Source organism: Eupeodes corollae, chromosome 1 (assembly GCF_945859685.1).
Source record: "Eupeodes corollae chromosome 1, idEupCoro1.1, whole genome shotgun sequence".
In the NCBI taxonomy this organism is placed as follows: domain Eukaryota; kingdom Metazoa; phylum Arthropoda; class Insecta; order Diptera; family Syrphidae; genus Eupeodes; species Eupeodes corollae.
The window spans coordinates 279945134-279966078 of NC_079147.1; the positions used below are offsets into that span (position 1 = coordinate 279945134).

At 31.3% G+C, this 20945-nt stretch overlaps 1 protein-coding gene across 1 annotated transcript; it reads right to left on the minus strand.

The window, feature by feature from the left end:
- Positions 1-174: 174 nt before the first annotated feature.
- LOC129943260 (sodium channel protein Nach-like) lies at positions 175-7723 on the minus strand. The gene is made up of 6 exons (XM_056052569.1): positions 7520-7723; positions 7164-7454; positions 6637-7091; positions 6448-6568; positions 6244-6347; positions 175-864 (listed from the first exon to the last, which is right to left on the minus strand). Exons 1-6 carry the CDS (start codon positions 7696-7698, stop codon positions 740-742), a joined length of 1275 nt encoding a protein of 424 aa, XP_055908544.1. The 5' UTR covers positions 7699-7723; the 3' UTR covers positions 175-739.
- Positions 7724-20945: the final 13222 nt, after the last annotated feature.

Genomic DNA, 20945 nt, shown 5'->3' on the forward strand with positions numbered 1-20945 from the left:
AAGATCATAAGAAGCAAAACTTGATGTTTTCTTTGGTTTTCCTTTTTGAGATGTTCTAACTACGCAGTAAAATGGTGGTTGACGTTTTAATGGTTTAATTGGTTTTAATGGTTTTGTAGGATTTGTTTTATTTAATCTTGATTTAGCTGATGAAAGTGACATTCTGATGGGTTTTTGAATTTTGTCCGGAATTTTATTTGAAATTTAACAAAACAAAAAAGGAAACAGACAGTTGACAAATTGATTTATAATTTTCGTCGAAAGTGAAAAACAAAGGTGTATAAGGTATCAGAGATATGGATCTGACACAAAGTGAGTAATCAAATCCCCCATTTTTTTCTGAGCTTTGGACGTTGTTCAAATTGAACGCTTTTGAGTTTGAAGCCTCGTCATTTAATCTCGTTCCCACAATTTTATGGTTAAACATTGAAAAGTGAAGTAAATCCGACCAATACAAAATAGGTTAGACGTCAGATAAACTTATTTAAAGTAAATGCCTCTGTTGCGCATGAAATTTTCAGCGTAGAAAAAACACGCCCGTACAAATTTTAACGTAAAACAAGCCCAAAAACTAAGAATTTCCGCGTAAAAGCCTGTTCATTGAATCTAGATTGTTAAAAAAAAAAACATTAATAAAACTTCGTCTTAAGATTCTCATTTTCTAAATATAAATAAATCCTGAGTCAAGGATTAGAAATCTGCGATGGATTAGCGTTTTAAATTAGGTTGGTCTCACGTCTCAGTTTTCCAAATCAGTGTTGTTTTTATAATTCCGTCGAAGTACAAACACGGAGAAATAAATTAGTTCGAAAATTGATAATGCGCTTATTCCCACAAAAACACTGTAGCAGTTTCCAAGATTTCCTAAAAACAAAATTAAAAAAAAAACATTCTTATTAATTAACTCAATACAATTATACAATTTTGTTATTAAATAAATACATAAATAAAGTGATAAAAGAGTCCCTAGAGAACTAGGGCCTAGTGACTTGCAACTTGCAACTTGCAACTTGCAACTCTCAACTATTTCTGTTTACGAGTTATTGCAGGGATGAAGAGGACCTACGGTTTTTATGCCAAATCCAAACGGATTATTTAAGAAAGCAATTTTCATGGCAAGAATTACTCTTGGAGGATTTGTGAATTTTTCACAAGATGTAATGAAAACAAAACTTGAAACTTGTCAAACCATGATTTAAACATTCAAGCTTTGGGCCTTAATATTATCCTTAAACGTATGCTGTTCAAAAGGGGACACTTTTGTTGTGACCTCAAGGTCACAATTAATAACCATATGACACATCATACAAGTTGCTCCTTTTTGTATAGTTGGTGCTGGAATACAGGTTTGATTATCCTAAAATTAAAAAGAGCCTGGGTTGCGGCCCACAATGATAACTTCACATCCCGTCTGTGGATTTGTCTTGCGTAAAAGCTTGTAGGGTTGGGTTAAAAAGTTGTAAGTTGAATTATTCTTAAAAATTTTAAATTATCAGCAATATTTTTCATATAAAGAAATAGTTTAGTTTGTAAAACTAGTTTTGTTAAAAAGATTTTAGTCGAAAACAAATGTTTACCAATTTAAGTAGCATTTCTTAAATTTTTACAAATTGGATGAATGAAATTTATTTGAGAGATATCAAGAACCGAACATCAATTTTTACCAAATATGTGTACTGTTTCTGGTATATTTTAAATAAAATAAAAAAAGTTTGAAGACAATATTTTAAATTTTTGAAAAGCTATTTGAGTCGAAAGTAAATTTTTACAAAGTTTTAGTATTTTTTTTGTTAAGTTTTAATTTTTTGTAAAAAAAACTGTCAATTTGTTTTTTCTCAAAATTTTTAAATTGTTGAAAGCAATATTTCTTATAAGATAAAATAAGTGCAAGCAATAATCTTAAATTTTTGAAAAGATATTTGAGTCGAAAATCAATTTTTACCAACTTATTTTTATTTTTTGTAAAAGACATTAAACTAGTGGTCCAATAACAAAAATTCCGACAGAGCCAAATTTTGGTGGATACCTTGGGTTTACGCTAAGAAATACAAATTTAAAAGTCCCCAAGATTGATGCGAGCTTAGAAAGTTGTTCGGGGCCAAAGTCAAAATTTTAGTTTTTTAGATTTATCTCTACGAAAATGGTCCTCATGATTGTTTTCTAAGTATCACCGTTCCTGAGATATCGCGATTGTAAGAGTTATGTTCAACATAATATGCACACAATTCCCCACCACCTTATAGGTAGTGTACTCGGTGCGTTTTTTTTTAACGTGGTTTCCCCATTCCAAAAACCATTATGATGTAATTTTGAGAGATAATACTTATTTGACTGTATGATGATTATTAATGTTGATTTTGGTTACTGAATTCAATTGTCGTTCTTGTTTCTTCTAATATTTCAATCTGATTCATACTCATATTCAACTATCATGACTTCCCCAATTTCTTCTTCTTTTTCTTCATCTTGTAGGATGTTTATAAATTGTTCAAAAGAAGATGGATCAGTTGGTTCTTAATCAAAATCACATAAATCTCCCTATGTTGTATTTAATTAAACATTTGAGCAAGACTGACCTTGGCAATCGGTACACGCTGAATAACACTCTAATCCGACTTTTCTACAGCCGCATTTGGCACTACAAGTTTTCTTGCAATTGCAAAAAATAGTGTTAAAAAGTTTTTCTGCAGCAGGGTGGAGTAAAGTTTGAATCGGTTCCAAAATGTTATTTATTAATTTCCAACCCCAGCCTTCAGGGTTCAGTTGATTGCCTTGCCACGTCTGAACTTGATAGTGTACTCGATACAAGTGTTAAATAGCAGATGCCGATGTTGTTTTGTGTATTTTTGAAAAAGGTTGAATATCTCTACTTATCAATGCAATCTATTTTTTCTTGGAGCTCCATAAACAGCAAGAAAAAACCGAATTCCAGTTGTTGATTTAAGTGACCTTTTCCAAAGTGATGAAGTGATGAAAAGCCCGTCATTAAGATTTTCGAAACCGAATTCCTTTCGTGATTATTGTTTGAAGTGGAGAACTAATTTCCGTACATACTTTTGCACAGCCAATTGGATCTTTTTTTTTCAAATAATTTGTGTTTTGAAGGTGATTTTAACCTAATTTAGGACGTAGGTGTACAAATAGGTGGAGGTGTTGTTTAAGCGCACTTCAAACTGATTAAAAAATCTTAAAGTACATTTTTAAAGAAGGAAAAGTTTGGAGAAAAAAATGTAACAAAAAGAAAAAAAGTAACATAGTAACAAATACAAACAAATTAAGAAAAGTGTAACACTTTTGTTACACTTGTAACATTGTGGCAACGCTGGTAGTAGATATCTTCATTGAGAATGTAAGCAGCGTTAGTGCGATCAGCCCCAGTATTGATTTATTGAAAGCAATCGTAGATGGCTGACTTTGCTGTTTTACGCATCCCAGCTGCATCTAAGAGCTAAGAGTGAGGTGATAATTCATTTGTTCAATTTCATCCTCAAAAGTGTTAGTAACACTCATACGTTGAATTTATAATACAGGGTCTATTGGTACTTCTTCTTCGTGAACTTTTGAAGTGCTACTCGCAACTAAAGGAGGAAGTACTTTATCAGCGGGTTTAAATCTTATATTAATGGAAGTTAGACCAGTAATTTTAGACATGGAGGCAATCCCAACTTCACGAACTTTATGACAATTAATCTGATCGTCACCCATGACTCCACAAGCAATAGATAAGATTTTGTTAATTTTGGGAAAAGGATCATGTAATGAAAACCAGTCAAGAAGTATTTTAATATCTTTAGCATTTTTCTTAACTCGAGAATTCCGTAAACCCATTCGCTTATCACACTTTCTTCTGTACTTCTTCCTTGAGAAATACCTCCATCTATCTTCATCGATTTTATCATTGGTTGTTCGATTATCATATCAAGAGACACAAATAGATATTTTTGCTTGCTTGAGCACTTGAATATTTATATATGGGGCAAATAAGTGCATATAATATTGAACATAACTCTTACAATCGCGATATCTCAGGAACGGTGATACCTACTTAGAAAAAAAATCATGAGGACCATTTTTTAGAGAATTTTGAGATTTATAAATTCGGTCTGAGGTATTTTTGTGATAAAACCTACCGTTTTTGAGAAAAATCCAAAAACCTAAAATTTTGACCTTTGACCCCGAATAACTTTCTAATAGCGTATGGGATTGATTGGGACTTTTAAATTTGTATTTCTTAGCGTAAACCCAAGGTCTTCACTAAAATTCGTCTCTGTCGAAATGTTTATTATTAACTTCCCATAGGAAGTTATTGTAACGGGTCCGATTTTTCAAATTGAAAATTTTGACATTTCTCGACGTTTCAAGGTCCCTAGAGTCGAAATAAAAGATTTATAGAAAGATGACTGTGCGTGCGTGTGTACGTACGTTTGTACGTCCGTACGTTCGGGACGTTTTTTTCGTTATCGATTTCAAATAAATTTTGTTATACAGATATTAACGCATAAAGGCGCAGAAAGGGCTCTCAAGAAAATTGCGTGCTTGGTTTTTTTTACCATAGCAGCAGCATACAAATTTGAAAATTTTGGTTCACCCTAAATATCTTACGAGCCAAAAACGCTAGAGACTTGAAATTTTATATAATATATACAATACATACATGCAACGGTTTTTTTTTATAAATCAAAAAAACTGAAAAAAAATTTGTCACCTCCAAAATTTTACGACTAAAATATGATTTCATCTCCAAAACAATTTTGTGCAACGAAGAATAATGTTTTTGACATATGATAAAATTTTGAGAAAAATCGTATTGACAGTTTTTTTTTTATAAAAAATAAAAATCTTAAAAAACATTACTCAAATTTGGTAAAAATTGAATATCGATTCAAATATCTTTTCAAGAACTTGAAATTTAGGCTTTAAACTTATTTTATCTTATAAGAAATATTGTTTTCAATATTCTGAAAAATGTTGAGGAAAATTGAATTGACAGTTTTAAAAACAAAAAATAAAAACCTAAAAAAATGTATAAAAGTTGGTAAAAATTGATTTTCGACTCAAATATCTTTTCAAAAATTTGAGATAATAGCTTGTAACTAATTTTTACTTATAATAAAATATTGTTTTTAACATCAGGAAATTTTTTTTAGAAAAATCCAATTGAAATTTTTTTTTTCAAAAAATAAAAACCTAAAAATAAAATTGTAAAAGTTGGTAAAAATTGATTTTCGACTCAAATATCTTTCCAAAAATTGTAGATATTTGCTCTAAACTACTTTTATCTTTCGAAAAATATTGTTGTTAACATTCAGTAAAATTTTGAAAAAAATCGAATTGACAGTTTTTGTACAAAAAATTAAAAACCTAAAAAAAAATTAACAAAAGTTGGTAAAAATTGATTTTCGACTCAAATATCTCTTCAAAAATTTGAAATATTGGGTTCAAACTAATTTTAGTTTATAAGAAATATTGTTTTCAACATTCACTAAAATTTAAAAAAAAAATTCGAATTGACAGTTTTTTTTTTTACAAAAAATAAAGCTCCAAAAAAAAAAACAATACTAAAACTTGGTAAAACAGAAAATATTGTTTTCGATGTTCACTAATTTGTATATAAAAATCCAACAGTCCGTTTTTTTCATAAAAAATAAAATCTAAAAAAAATAGTACACAAATTTGGTAAAAATTGATACGAGTACATATAGACAAACTTTTAAGCAAGACAAATCGACAGACGGGATGGGAAGTTATCAATGTGGGTCGCATCCCAGCCTCTTTTTTTAAACTGCTATGGTAAAAAAACCACAGATGCAATTTTCTTGAGAGCCCTTCCTGCATCTTTCTGCCTTATTATCTGCATAACAAAATTTATTTGAAGTCGATATCTCTTCTGGTTCTTGAGCTATGGACAACGAAAAAACGTCGCGAACGTATGAACACGCACGCACAGATATCCTTCTAAAATCTCTTATTTCGACTCTAGGGACCTTGAAACGTCGAGAAATGTCAACAAATTTTAATTTGATAAATCGCTCCTATTACAATTACTTCCTATGGGAAGTTAATAAAAGATAGAGCATGCTTATTCCTGCTAAATTCGACTCGAATTAAAGTTGAACAAAGAAACAAGTAACCCAATGCACAAGAAGTAAAAAGTCCTTGATGTAAAAGTTCTATCAAAAACATAAAATCTTTAAAACGTCTACCTTTAAAATTAAGTCACAAACCTTAAGCCGTAAGACTTACCTGCAAGTGAAACAATGTTCCACACAATGTCCCGTCTTATTCGACGGTATTCTTGCGACTGCAAAAACACGTGAACCACAGTAAAATTTTCATGAAACCCATCACTGAAAACAAGAAGAAAAAATAAAATGGTTAAATACTTTTTCACATCCTACGTTAAGAAAGTCCGTGAATTGTTTGCTATTTGAGTTCAAAACGACTTACTAAAAAGGATCAGCTACATCAACTGTTGTTTCGAGTTTACCACTCGTCAGACGAATTGCATATTCAATTTTCTTGCAATGATCTAGACATTTACAATCATCCTTTAATCTTTTAAAAAGTTCTGAAAATAATATCACAATATTTGTTTAAAAAAACACACTTCTGAAAGTAAAATACAAAACTTCGTACTATAATTATTCGAAACACAAGAAACATCTCCAAAATTACAAACCAAACTATTTGGTGGTGGAAATAAATTGAAAGGAACACATTTACAAGTTTTTAAAATAATCGAACTTAAACATTCGGCAATACAATTTTGACGATTGTAGTTTTTAAATGAATACAAATGGGTTTCGGAAAGAAGAGTACAATTGCGTTCATCCATTGTGAGTCTCTTCCAAACCTCATCGGAATATGTTGTTTCAGTTGGATCGAAGCGTAGCAGAATTTCTTCATTTCGATGCAGAAATTTTCGAAATGTCGATTGATCAGGATATGCCGTTGGTCGATGGATAAGCAATCTAAAACGTTGGGGATTAGAGCTCAGTAAATGGGTATTATCAAAATCTACATCGTTGAAGATAAGCGATAGTCCTTGACGCAGTCCATGACGGTTTGATTTGAACCTGTGTATATTATCCCTGCCAAGAAAAAACAATAATGACAAAATGAATTTCTTGTGGAGACCGCAGAAAATATTCCAACACACTTACTTCGATTGTTGCGAATTAAAAGAACAGCAAAATCCAACATGGCTTTTATTTATTCGGAATATGTCGCTGCAATTGGCAGTTTTCGATTGAAATCGACAACGGAAAAAGAATGCACCACAATCCCATTGAGTATCAGCAAGAAATTTTATCAAAGTATAATTATTTAGATTCATAACCTCACTGAGAACTGAAAGCCTATCATTGGATGTCTTGAATTTTGGATATGTAAATGCATATATTTGGTAAAGATTTTTCATGACAATATCCTCAGTAGTTCCATTCGGAAGTTTACTGTAATTTAAAATTAAATTTAATGTAAATTAATTATGTTTGGCTTAATTGAATAAGTTACTTACAAAGTTTGTATCAGATTAACTGCCTTTGAATGATTAAACAGTGTACCAGGACAAACTGTTACAGATGGAAATAAGATTTTTGCTGAAACCGCATGATCAGTTTCAATGATCATACGAACTGGATTTGCAATAAAACCTTTATGAAACGAGGTAGCCAATTTGTTGGCTAAGTAAATCATAGCCAAAATTGTTAAGGCCCATACGATCCTTTAAAAATGTATAGTACGATATTAATTTCGTTCATTATAATTAATATAAAAAAAGCTCAAAATTCCATATTCGCGTAGTACGGCTAAAGAACGAATCTCTGTATTTGACCGTACGGCCGAAGTTGGGCGACGATGTTCAAGTGAAGTAAAGTTAATGAACCTATGGTGATATTATCATCTATCAATTTAAATGCTCTACCTCCAATACTTTCGAAGAGGCTTAAGTAAGTTGCAGAAGCACCAGCCCAGAGATGGGAGTTATACTCAAGCTTTGAACGTATATAAGTCTTTTAGATAACAGCCAGATCAGAAGGGGTAAAATAATTCTTGCATCGCCTAAGGAAACTTTGCGACATTTTTGGCGACATAGCGTATGTGACCATTCCCCAAGAGGTGGTTGCTAACACACATACCGAGAATATCGAGGTGTTCAGTCTCATTGATGCAAGTACCATTCATGGATAATGGCAATGGGGGTATATCCCGCTTTAACGATAGAAGACAGCATTGGTTGTCGAAGCAATAATTCCCACGCGGTTTTTAAATCCCCATTGAACAATGCTGTTTAGGTCGGAATTTAATGAGCTTATCATATTTTGTCGTTGCAGTTCCACATCCGAAGAATAGGGATGTGAGTCTGAAAACGAATATAAAAAGCTAAGAGTACTATCGTCAGCGAAACAGTGTATTGGATTAGATGTTGCAGACAGGAGATCATCAACAAAAATGAGAAAGAGTGTTGAAGATAAAACAGAGCCCTGAGGAACACCAGCATTTATTTTATGGTTTTCAGACTTGAATCCACCCAACACTACTTGTATTAAACGATCCAAAAGGTAATTACTAATCCAATGAAGGAGGGATTCATGAAAACCGAAAGCACGCATTTTCGATAAGTGAGCCTGATGCCAAACCCTATTAAATGCTTTTTAAATATCAAGTGCAATAATCTTACTTTCTCCAAAACGATGTTAAGATTTGCTCCACTGTTCGGTGGGATAAACCTTGAGATCACCAGTGGACCTATTGCTACGAAAGCCGTATTGCCGGTCATTAAGAAGGTTTCGATCTTCAGATTTTTAGATTCAGATATTTCTTGAGCTGACACTTAAACAGCGTTTCCATGACCTTGGAAAGAAGGGACATAAATGCAATTGGTCGGTAGTTAGTTTTCCATCCTGAGGAGTAGGACAGATGAAAAAGCTTACGCGGTGGTTTTGCCAGCGTTGAAGAACACCTCTTCAGAACAATAGCGGGGATGTTATCCGGACCAGCGGATTTATGTGTGTTTAGATCTCTAAGGACTCTTGCCACAGTACGAGTGCGAAAAAAGATTGGTCCCATAGAATCACTAACTCGCTCAAGTACAGGCGGAGTCATAACACTCACTGGCAGCGTAGAATTGGCCTAGCAAAGAGATTAGCTTTCTTTAAAGAGATAACAAAAGGAGTGTCTTTGACAACGAGCGTATTAACCGATGAAGAGGAAGAATTCCTCATGTTTTTACAAATGACCAACAAATTGTACTGCGTTTGTATTTTTCGCCGTAATCTTTGGTCATGTACAAATTTAGTCCATCGAATATGGGCGTTGCTTGCCTATCTGGCTTGTTTCAACTTTTTCCGGTTTTCCTCAGTGCGGTTGGCTTTATAGCAACGGAAATTTACCTCTTTGCCCCTAATAACCTCTTTACAGCTCGCATCAAACCATGCGTTTTCCTTGGGTCTGATACTTTAAACCCTGTTCGGTATAAAAGTTCTCATTCCCAGGAGAAATAAACGTGTAATCAATTCAGCGCTGGCGTTAACGTCACTATCGAGGAAGCATAGTGACCAGTTGAAGACCCTGAAGTAATTATTGACACCGTCCCAGTTGGCTTTTTCGTATTGCCAAACGGTTCTCTTAGGAGCTCTTTCTTTAACTGAACAGTTTTGACACGAGACATTTGCTCATATAACACAATGGTCAGATTTGGCTAGAGGAGGTAAGAGGTAAGAAACAAGTCAAGAGTGTTTTCTGCTCGACCTTTAACGTCCGATATTCGGGTGGGCTCGTTGACCAGCTGAGTTAGGTGGTTCAACTCAGCGAAGATTTCTGCACACACTCCATCGGGTGTTGTCTGCCCTGAATGTTGTAGCCATGGAGAATTGTGTACATTGAAATCGCAAGTAACAATGATTTCAGTGCGAGGATAGGACGAAACAATTCTTTGGATGGAATCAGACAAAGCATCAAATTCGCGAGATGTTGATACTCTGTCTAAATTAGGGCTTCGATAAAGAAAGCACATATATTTTCACTTCAAAAACATTCCGACAAAGCTGAATTTTGGTGGAAAGCTTTATTTATGCGAGCAAATAATCAGCAATTTCTTAGAACCTCAAGATTCCATATTCCTATACTTCTAATTTTATTTTGTTTCATTATTAGTTTTTAAGTTATGTTTTTAGTTACGTATTTGGATATAATAAATAATAAAGGACAACATAAAATGTTTTTACACAGTAAGGTATTAAAAAAGTTAAAATTTTAAAGAATAGACCTTTGAAAATTCTAAAACTACGTTTTATATATTAAAGTTTTTTCTTAAGCATACAATTATTAAATGATAAGTTTTTACGCTTAATACTTCAATTTATTTCAAGATACAAGATTTCGATAACTGTCAGATCTTTAAAAAATTACACGCGAAATTGAAAATATTTTAAAATTTAATAATATCAACTAAATTTCCATTTCTATTGATATTGATTTTTTATTCAGCTTTAATATAAATAAAAATTTTAATTTAGTTTGTCTTGTCTTACCTTAAACCCTTGCTAGTGGTTTTATCTTTAAAAAATTTCATTCCATGAACACTAGACACAGCACAATATTCATCAAAGGTTTTACTCAAAGAATTTATGAAACGTGACTTTGAAAATTTCTTCATTTCACTTCTTTAATATTCAAGTATTGTTGTTTTGCAAAAGACTATTTGAAATAACTACGAAGAGTTTTCAGACTATTTTATGACAAGGAAAACAATAAAATAGTTGATGAAGTCACATATGTATGCTTAAAAAGTCCTTCCCGAATATGTATGCAATTACTTTGATAAAATCAATAAAATACAAATATGTAAAACTAGGAAAAGGAGGTTATTTGGTCTAGAATATGTTATTAGGGTATCATTGTTTGGGCAATAAGTTAACCTTGAAGTTAAGAAATGGAGATGATAAATAAATAGTAAGACTTTAATACACTCCTCGTCAACTGAATGCGTACAAACATTTTTGAATATATTTTATCCATTTTTTCCAAACAGTGATGGTTAATATGAAATCTGTTGATGGTAAAAATTTTCGTAACATATAAATAACAGAATTTCAAAGTTTTATCCAAAAACAACCGTGAGGTTTTCCTTCGACAACTTCCAAAGTGTAACTTATGCAAAGTAGAAGTTTTTTTTGAGTCAACTGAATAGATACAAACATTAAAATTAGTATTGGAATGGAATGAAACAAGTTTTTGTTTAAGTTTAGTAGTGGGTACTTCCACCTTTATTTTTAATTACTTCGTAAATTCGATCAGTCATGGAATCAAATAGCTTTTAAAGGTAATTTAAAAAAATTTCGAACTGACGACCACCCTCATAAACTTTGCGTACTAACCATAACCAGACATTTTCTATGATGTTTAGATCAGGTGAGTACGGCGCGCGGCGGCCATTGAAGCAACTGCACTTGTTGCTCCTCTATCCATGTTTTTATTATGCACGCTGAGTAAATAGGCGCATTATTATGTTGGTAGGTCCAGTTTATCTCCTTTCTTTTCTTAAGTCGTGAAAATAGAAGTTGAACCCATCAGGGCCATCGAAATTAAACTTTTTTTCATTTGAAATAAGCACGTGATACCATTCTTTTTTCCAACTCATGTGAAGACTTGAAAAATCTTATCGCAAAATTTTTCGTCTCTGGTCAAGTAGTGGTTTTTTCTTAAGTTTCGTTCGTTTAAGATGGCTTGAGTTGTTGATTACTCTTAAAAATTTTGAGCAACTTGCGTTTACACTGACTTTTTGTTTTATTTTTGCCACAGAATCGGAAGAATTTGATGCACATTCTTTGTCTCTCAGCTGCTGGTGTTGCTGTTTTCTTACCTCCCTTCATGTTTTGTAGTATGCATCTTTATTTTTCAAGTAAGAATAAACTACATTAAAACTTCGGCCAACTTTATTAGCTATTGCACGTTCAGTTAGCCCTTGGTCTCTAAGTAAATCGATTTAAGCTTTTTCAACACTGTTAAGACACGTATATCTACACATTTTTCATAAAATTTGAAATCAAGACTTAAATTTTACTGAAAACACTAAAATCGTTATTTAAACTGTCAAGCACTCCAAAAAACTTATAAACAACGAAGAAAATGGCGTTGTACCTATTCAGTTGACTAAAAAAAGTCCTACTTTGCATATAAAACACTTTGCAAGTGGTTGAAGAAAAACTCACGGTTGTTTTTGGATAATTCTTTCGGAATCATGTGCTTATCTTAAGGGAATAGTTAGCATCAACAGATGGCATAATAACCATCACTATTTAGAAAAAATGGATAAAGTATATTAAAAAATGATTGTGCGTATTCAGTGGACGAGGAGTGTATTTTACTCCTACGACATTTTTTAGTTCATTCATTGAGTTTTTTTTTTTTTTATAATTAGCAAACACTAAAAGGGTTTTTTTATACCTTTAATATGCCAAAGACACAGTGTGAGCATTAGGAAAAGAGGGAAGGGTTGGATAGGAGGTGTCGGTGTACATTGGTTTTAAATTTCTGAACATTGCAATGACAGGGAAAGATAGAGCGTGGCAAGGCGTTCCACATTCGGGTAGTACGGCTAAAAAAAGAATCTCTGTACTTCATAGTACGTCCGAAGTTGTGCTCAAGGGTAAACTGATGGGCATTCCTAGAAGCGCGGGTATTACGGTTAAATTGTTTAAGGGGAGGAATGCAACTGGCTATTTCACTAGAGCATAGTCCGTTAAAATAACGGTAAAAAAGGGTGAGGCAAGAAACCTTGCGTCGATTTCTAAGTTCTTCTTATTTATAAGTGTTTCTACAAATAATAACTTAAATTAAGCAATAAATTAACAAAGGATAAAATGGAACACAACGATTTTTTATGAAATATGGATCCAGATATTACTTTTAATTATTATTATTAGTTATTAAGGTAAGTAGGAAGCAAGTAATGCTGACTTCAAGTGTATAAATAAAAATAAAATCCAATAATTCAAAAACGTAAGAAAATCCAGAAACCTAAAAAAGTTGCAATCCACACTACAGATAACCTCCAATTAGTGAACTTTAAAATTTTAATTTTTATTGCAACTATTACTTAAGGAATTTCAAAAAAAGTATGAAATCAAAACATTGAAGTTTAAGTTGCTTTTTTCGAGAAATTTGGAGGTTAAATTAATTAAGTTCGGAGTTTTTAGTGAGATTTTATTTATTTTTGTTAAAAAAAGCTGTCAATTGTTTTTTTTTTTTTTTTTTATTGTACTCAAAGTCAACAATAACATTTTATAAGATATAAAATAGGTTTGAATTCACTGGCGCAAAATTTTAAACCATTAAGTAAGTTGTAAAATACAATTATAGCAATATACTTGGCTAAAAAGGTGGTTAGCTAATTTTAAATGATTTTAACATCTTACTTAACAATTTGCTAAAGTTAAAATCATGAAATAGTTTCTTTTATATTAAATAATTTGCTTTATACGAGTACATATGACATCTGTACAATTACAATTATGGAATGGTCCCGTCAACAGTTGAGAGTTCCAATTAATACGTCCGTTAAAGTGTATTGGTTTTGTTTAATTTCAGTATCTGTCACTCTTAAAAAAAACCAATTAGCAATTTACTAGTAAATTAGTTAATTGTTAAATATTAAGCAAATTACATACATACTAGTAAATTGTTAAACCCCTAACAATAGGTTGTTTTAAATTTCGCGCCACTATCTTAACTTGTTCTGAAAATATTAGAGTCAAAAACAACTTTTCAATAATTTTAAGAAGATTTTTTTTGTATTTCTTTATTTAAAAAAAATGTATAGATAAAACATTGATAAAGATTAAGTTGGTTAAAATTGAATTTCGACTCAAATATCTTTTCAAAAATTTAAGATTATGGCTTTCAACTAATTTTAACTTATAAAAATGATTGTTTTCAACTTTCAGTAAAATTTTGAGAAAAATCAAATTGACAGTTTTTTATACAAAAAATAAAAAACTTAACAAATAAAATGCACGACTGTTTCGCACAAACTTGCTCCTGTATTCAAAGACTCTGTTTAAAGTACCTAAATAAGATTTAAAAATATTCCTGAATAAGTTTGTCTTCAAAGAAATAAATGCCATTTGACTTTTGACATTTCATCCCGGAAATGAAAACTACTCTTAAGCATACTTAACGAAAACACTTTTTTTGTGTATTCAACTAGTTCGTTAAAAGCTTTTTTCCTTTGAATAGCTTTATCTTAGTTTAATATTAGAAGAAATAGGATTAAAAGTAAACTATCTGAATATAAGAAAGAGGAAGAACATGTATGTTTAATTTGTAAAGCGATCGCATATTGGTTGTGTAGTTAGGCAGGTGTTTAATAAAAATCGAAACATCGTTTTTTGACCAAGAAAATTGTATGGCGGCCACTGTTAGTTTTGATCTTAAAAAAAAATGAAAAAAAACCCATAACGCGAATCTGCTCAAAACCTTAACTTCCAAGTTTGAACCCAATCGACCCAATGATTTAGGCTGTAGGAGCGTGGACAGACAGACAAAACAGACCGGATGGAATCGCGGGACCCACTTTTTTCGACTTCTCTACCATCGTAATATCATGTTTGATTTAAATCTCAAGTTCGAAATTAAGCAAAAAATTAATAAAAGTTGGTCAAAATTGAATTTTGACTCAAATATCATCTCAAAACATTGAGATATTGGGTGGTATGCGAAATGCTTTAGCTCAGTCTCAAAACTCATTATTTTGAGCTTTTACTATCATTCCTATGCAAAATCTTTTTGAGACAAAACTCACTAAAATGTGATCTATCTCATTTGAGACATTTCCGTATGCAGAAAGAAAGCATTATCTCATTTAAATGAGGAAAAGCTTATAAAATGTTGAAACTGGAAATTTGTTGTCTTAGGAACCACAATGGCTGAATATTCAAATTTGTTTGCTACTGTTGAGTCAAGAGGAAATTTTAAGAATCTTTATAGGTTTACCCCAACGCAAGTTGAAATCCTAACGAATTATTTTTTTGAAAATCGCGATATTTTTCCAAATAACACCAGAATAATGGTGTTTTCCGATTTGTTGGTGATCCTGGCTTTCAAAGCGGTATTGGCGAATATTTTGAAATCGATCAAAGCACAATTTCCAGGATTATTGTCAAAGTAGCTGAGAAAATTGTAATTAGGAAAGAGGAGTGGATCTAGTTTCCCAATACGGTAGAGGATAAAGATGCTGAAAAATAATTTGGCTTAGAAAATATAAATTTTAATTCTGTGTTGGAGCAATTAATTGCAGTCATGCTTTAGTAATTTTTAAATTATTTATGTTTTTTTTTAGGTTTTCACTCAATTAATATTCAAGCGACATGTAACGAAGCAGAAATGTGTCAGGATCGGTGCACGATTAAAGAATCTTTAAGGATTCGTTTATTTACCAGACTCTCCATAAAAGTTCAAAAAGTGTACTAAATTGACTACGAAGGCTATCTACTAACTCCATTTTGACTCCGTATCGGAATCCGGTCAGTGCCGCCGAAGTTAATTTAACTATATTTTAACAAAAGAGAGAGTCATCACTGAAAGGGAGTTTGGCAGCTCAAACAAAAATGTTCATGTTTGCAGTACAAATTAAGAGTGGCAACATGTAACGCCTCAAAAGTTATTTTACACAACATTTCAAAAGCATTCCAGTGTGCCGATGAAAATACGAATGAAAATGATCAAGAGGAAGCTGCAATGGAAATAGAAGAACAATGCCTATCTCATCTCTTACCCTCAAATAATACTTCCAGGAGAGATATTTTGCTCAGGGAGGTTGGTCAGAGAAAAAGAATTGAAATTGCGATGATTTTGCTTAATCAAAATGGTTAACAGTTATTCATTAATCATAATTTTTAAAAATAAAAAGAAAACATAATCTACTTTTATAAGAGTTTTATTTAAAAATCTAAAAGAACGTTTTGATTAAAAATTTATAAAAGAAATTTCTTGTTCTGAAGTCTTGCTTTCCAGAGTTTTTAATTTTTTAGTCAAGACTAAATTTTGCTTCAGCAAAACAAGTCTTTGCAAATCTGTTTGAGAAAGCTCCCCTTGTCTCCTCCGTCTCGTACTGATTGAAAATTGAATTTAATGGCAGAATCACAAACACGCTTCAGCTTCTGCTTCGCCTGACGTTTACGAGTTCAACCATAGGAATTTTATGCATGCTATTACAATGGAGCTTCGACCTCACGTTTCGTTTGACAATCGTAAGGAACGTAATGTAACGTAATGTGACTCCAAACGGAAGCTCTAGTTAAATTATTTGAACATTTACTTTGTCTGATAGCTCAACAGCTTTAAAAAATGTCAACAAACAAAATATTTGCTCTTTGGAGGGATGAAATAATAGAAATGTCATAAAAAGCAACCTCGAAGCAAGGCCACCGTAACGCAGACGAAGCCGAAGGCTGAAGCGTGTTTGTGATTCAGAGATGAATTATTAGGGTGCTTTCTTTTTCGAGCCAAATACTGCAACGGAATTAGAGCATCCTTCTCTATTAACGCCCGCCTTTTCCGCTCCTGTACATAATATTAAAAATGTATTAACATAAATTAAATAAATGCTCGCTTTTACCTTCAAGCCTGTTTGGAACGGGATTTGAAATTTCAGGGCCTCCGTTGAATAAATACCATAACTCCTTTTCCCATTGCTTGAGTTTAATTTTCTTGTTCCCAGTTTTGTTTTTGTCGCATTTGTCTTTAAGTCTAGTTTTAATGTTTGTTATTTTTTTAGACATTTGCTTTATTTCAATGTTTTTTTTCCAAATTAATTAAGTGCACTGTTTTTATTCTTTTTTAAATTCCGGAACTTGGCTTTTTGTCAAAAGAATAGTATTTTTCTTAATAAAATTAATAAGAAAACTATTAACATCTTCGTTCTTATCCGCTACGCTTTCACTATCACTATTTTTACATGAAGAAGCCATTTTAGAAATGAAGGTTATTTTGAGACAGAGATAGTGAGATGAGTCAAACCTCTTGCATACCAAAATGAGCTTTGTCTCATTGCAAATTCTCAATCTCATAAGCTTGAGCTCAGACTTGTAGCTCATGCTCATGAGACTGAGTAAGTTCATTTCCCATACCACCCATTGGCTTTAAATTACCTTTATCCTTTAAAAATCATTGTTATTAACATTCAGACAAATTTTGAGAAAAATCAAATTAACAGTTTTTGTACAAAAAATAAAAAAATTAAAGAAAAATTTAACAAGAGTTGGTAAAAATTGATTTTCGACTCAAATATCATTTCAAAACTTTGAGATTATGACTTCGAACTAATTTAAACTTAAAAGAAATATTGTTTTCAACATTCGGAAAAATTTTGAGAAAAATCAAATTGACAGTTTTTTTTTACAAAAAATAAAAACCTAAACCAAAAAATTAATGAAAGTTGGTAAAAATTGAATTTCGACTTAAATATCATCTCAAAACTTTGAGATATTTGCTTTAAATTAATTTTATCTTTTAAAAAAACATTGTTGATAACTTTCAGAAAAAAAATAAGGAAAAAAAAAACTAAAAACCTAAAAGAAATTTAACAAAAGTTGGTAAAAATTGATTTTCGACACAAATTTCTTTTCAAAATTAACTATGTCTTCAAATTAATCAATCAGTAAAATTTTGAAAAAAATCGAATTGAAAGTTTTTTGGCAAAAAATAAAAACCTAAAAAAAAGCATTTCTAAAAGTTGTTAAAATTGATTTTCGACTCACATGTCTTTTCAATTAAAAATATTGGTTTCAAACTTGTTTCACCTCACAAAAAATATAGTTTTCGACATTCAATGAATTTTTGGTAAAAATCTAACAGTCTGTTTTTTTTTCATAAGAAAATAAAATCTACAAAAAACAGTACGAACTTTTAATAAAAATGATGCTCGGTTTTCGATATCACGTGAACAATAAAGGGTATTGACTTCAAATTAATTCCATTTATCCAATTTGTATTTGTTTATATAAGAAATAAAAACTTTTAAGAAATGCTACTAAAATTGGTAAAAATTGGCTAACGACTAACAAAAATAGATTTTAAAATCAAACTATTTCATCATGCGCAAATTATTGTTATTAATTTTTATTTTTTTACAATAATTCAATTGATGCATTTTTTAACGCAACACGAAAATCTACAAACCTTTTGGGAAGTAATCAGTGTCGCATCATAGGCTTTTTTTTCTCAAGAAATGTGATTCGAAAGTCAATTTCTAACAATTTTAAGTTGTAGTTATTTTTAATTCGACTGTCAAAAACAATATGCAGCGACATAAACCCAATTTTGTAAACTACTTTAGTATTACTATTTAAAACATAATTTATTTGAAGTCTATTTCTTTGCGATTTTTTAGGGTAACAAAAGATGGTATCCCGAACGTACCTATAGAAAGAAACCCACGTAAGCTCCAACGTACTCACTCACGCACATACATCTCTTTAAGAAAAATGAGATTAGGTTCTAGGGTATTGTTAATCCTATTCCTTATTCAGTTCAAAGTATATGTGAAGTGCCAGTTTTTAGTAGTTTTATAGATATTTGCTTTTGTATACAACAAAACATCCGTAGTCTCAGAAATTTTTTTTCTAATTTCCTAGCTCACATTGAGTCATTTGAAAAATTCCCAGCTATAATAGTTCTTACAGAGATTTGGGTTTATGAGAGTGAAATAAGCCTTTATAATATACCGGGTTATGCGATTTTTAGTTGTTACAATGAATCTTATTCGTCAGGTGGTGTCGCAGTTTACATTGATGAAAATTTTGTTCACCAATTCTCAAAAATCGACATTTGCAGCGCGGATGTTGTAAAGTTGTCGTTTTGCTATCAAAACTATACAATGTTATGTTTCTACAGATTGCACGCGTTTAGTAAAAGTTTGTTTATAGAGGAACTTAGTCAAATTCTTTGCATAAATAAGACTTGTAATTTAATTTTGATTGGGGATATTAACATTGATATCTTAAACGTATCCGACAAAGACAGTGATAATTATTTGTTTCTTATGGCTTCTAATGGTCTAAAGGGAATTATTAATGAACCAACTCGCGTAACTAAATCTTCAAGTACTTGCATTGACCACATTTTTACTCGATTTAAAGTCAGCAATAAATCCAAATGTTTTGGAAGTGTTCTTGACCTAAATATTACTGATCATAAATCGATCATTTTATTTAATGAGTTACAAAATAATCGGAATTCTACTTCAGTAACGCAAAGAAAAGAGCATTATACCACCGATTCCATATTATTGCGGAATATTTTGAAGCATGAATTTTGAGATCAGGTTTATTCGGAAACGGACCTATCAACTTCGTATGCTATTTTTATCACAATCTTGCAAAAACATATAGAGTCATGTACTTCTGTGTCGATACAAAATTCTAATAAAACAAATTTTTAAAGCCTTGGATGAATAAGAGTCTCCTTAAGCAGATTAAAAAAAAGAACACAATTAGTATTAAGCTAAAAAAACATCCAAATAATGTAAAGCTAAAAAAGTATTACCTCGCACTTTGTAAAGCCGTTAGTACAAATGTTGAATTGACTCGTGAAAAGTATTATTGTAACTTATTTGAAAAATCAAAAGGCAATATAAAAGATGAATGGAAGGCTGTTGACAGCATTTTAGGTAAAACAAAAAAGCCAAACGTAATAGAAACTGATATTAACTGTATATCAAATAAATTTAATGAATATTTTACTGAAATATCTGAAATACTGAAGCCATCTAGTAATACCGGTAATGATTGTGATTGTTATAATCAACATTGTCCAGATGCTGAATTCATACAATCAAATAGCTTTGCGTTTAATTCTATAACCTCTTTTGAAACCTACAAAATAATTCTAACTTTAAAAAATAAAAATTCTTGCACTTCAGATGGAATATCTAGTAACTTAAAAAAATTGCATTCTATGTTTCAGATGTTTTGAGTTACATATTTAACTTAAGTGTTGAATTTTTGAAAAACTTATGATTAATAGAATTACTTCTTTCCTGAATAAAAATAAGTTTTTTAGTGAAAATCAATTTGGATTTCGTTCAGAAAAATCAACCGAAGATGCAATTCTTAGGCTATGCAGTCAGCTTTATGGCAGTTTGAATAACAATAAATCTACAATGGCTCTCTTTATTGATATGACAAAAGCTTTTGATATGGTTGACCACGATTTACTTTTAGGTAAGTTGTATAATGCAGGATTTAGGGGAGTAATTTTTCAGTGGTTAAAATCATACTTAAAGGGAAGAGTTCAAAAAGTTATTATCAACGGTACACAAAGTGAAGCTCGTTTTTTAAAAAATGGAGTACCACAGGGATCTGTACCCGGCCCTTTATTCTTCCTAATATATATTAACTCTATTTTTAAGCTTCGATTAAATGGCCTTTCGACGGCATTTGCTGATGATATATCATTTACCTACCAGTCTAATTCGGATTTTAATTGTGTTTTACTAATTGAAGAAGATCTCGAAGTTCTAAGGACTTGGTTTTCTAACCATAAGTTAATAATTAGTGAAAAAACTAAATTCATGACTTTTAAAACATCTGGCCATCCAGTCTGTAATCACAATTTATTTTTTCATGCTTCGAGTTGTAGGCAATTTAGCTTTCCAATTCACAATTGTGGTAAACCTAATTTCCAACATAAATATTCCTGTTCCAATTCTTGTTTTAAAATTGATTCTGTGAATAATTTTAAATATTTAGGTGTAACAATTGATTCAAACCTTAATTGGAAAGATCATAGTTACAACATCAAGAATCATTTGATGCTCATAACGCGAAAAATGTATCTTTTAAAACCATTCTGCTCTAAAAAGGTTCTAACTTCAATATATTATGGTCTTGCGCACTCTAAATTACAATATGGGTTATCTAGCTGGGGTGGTTCCTATGCAA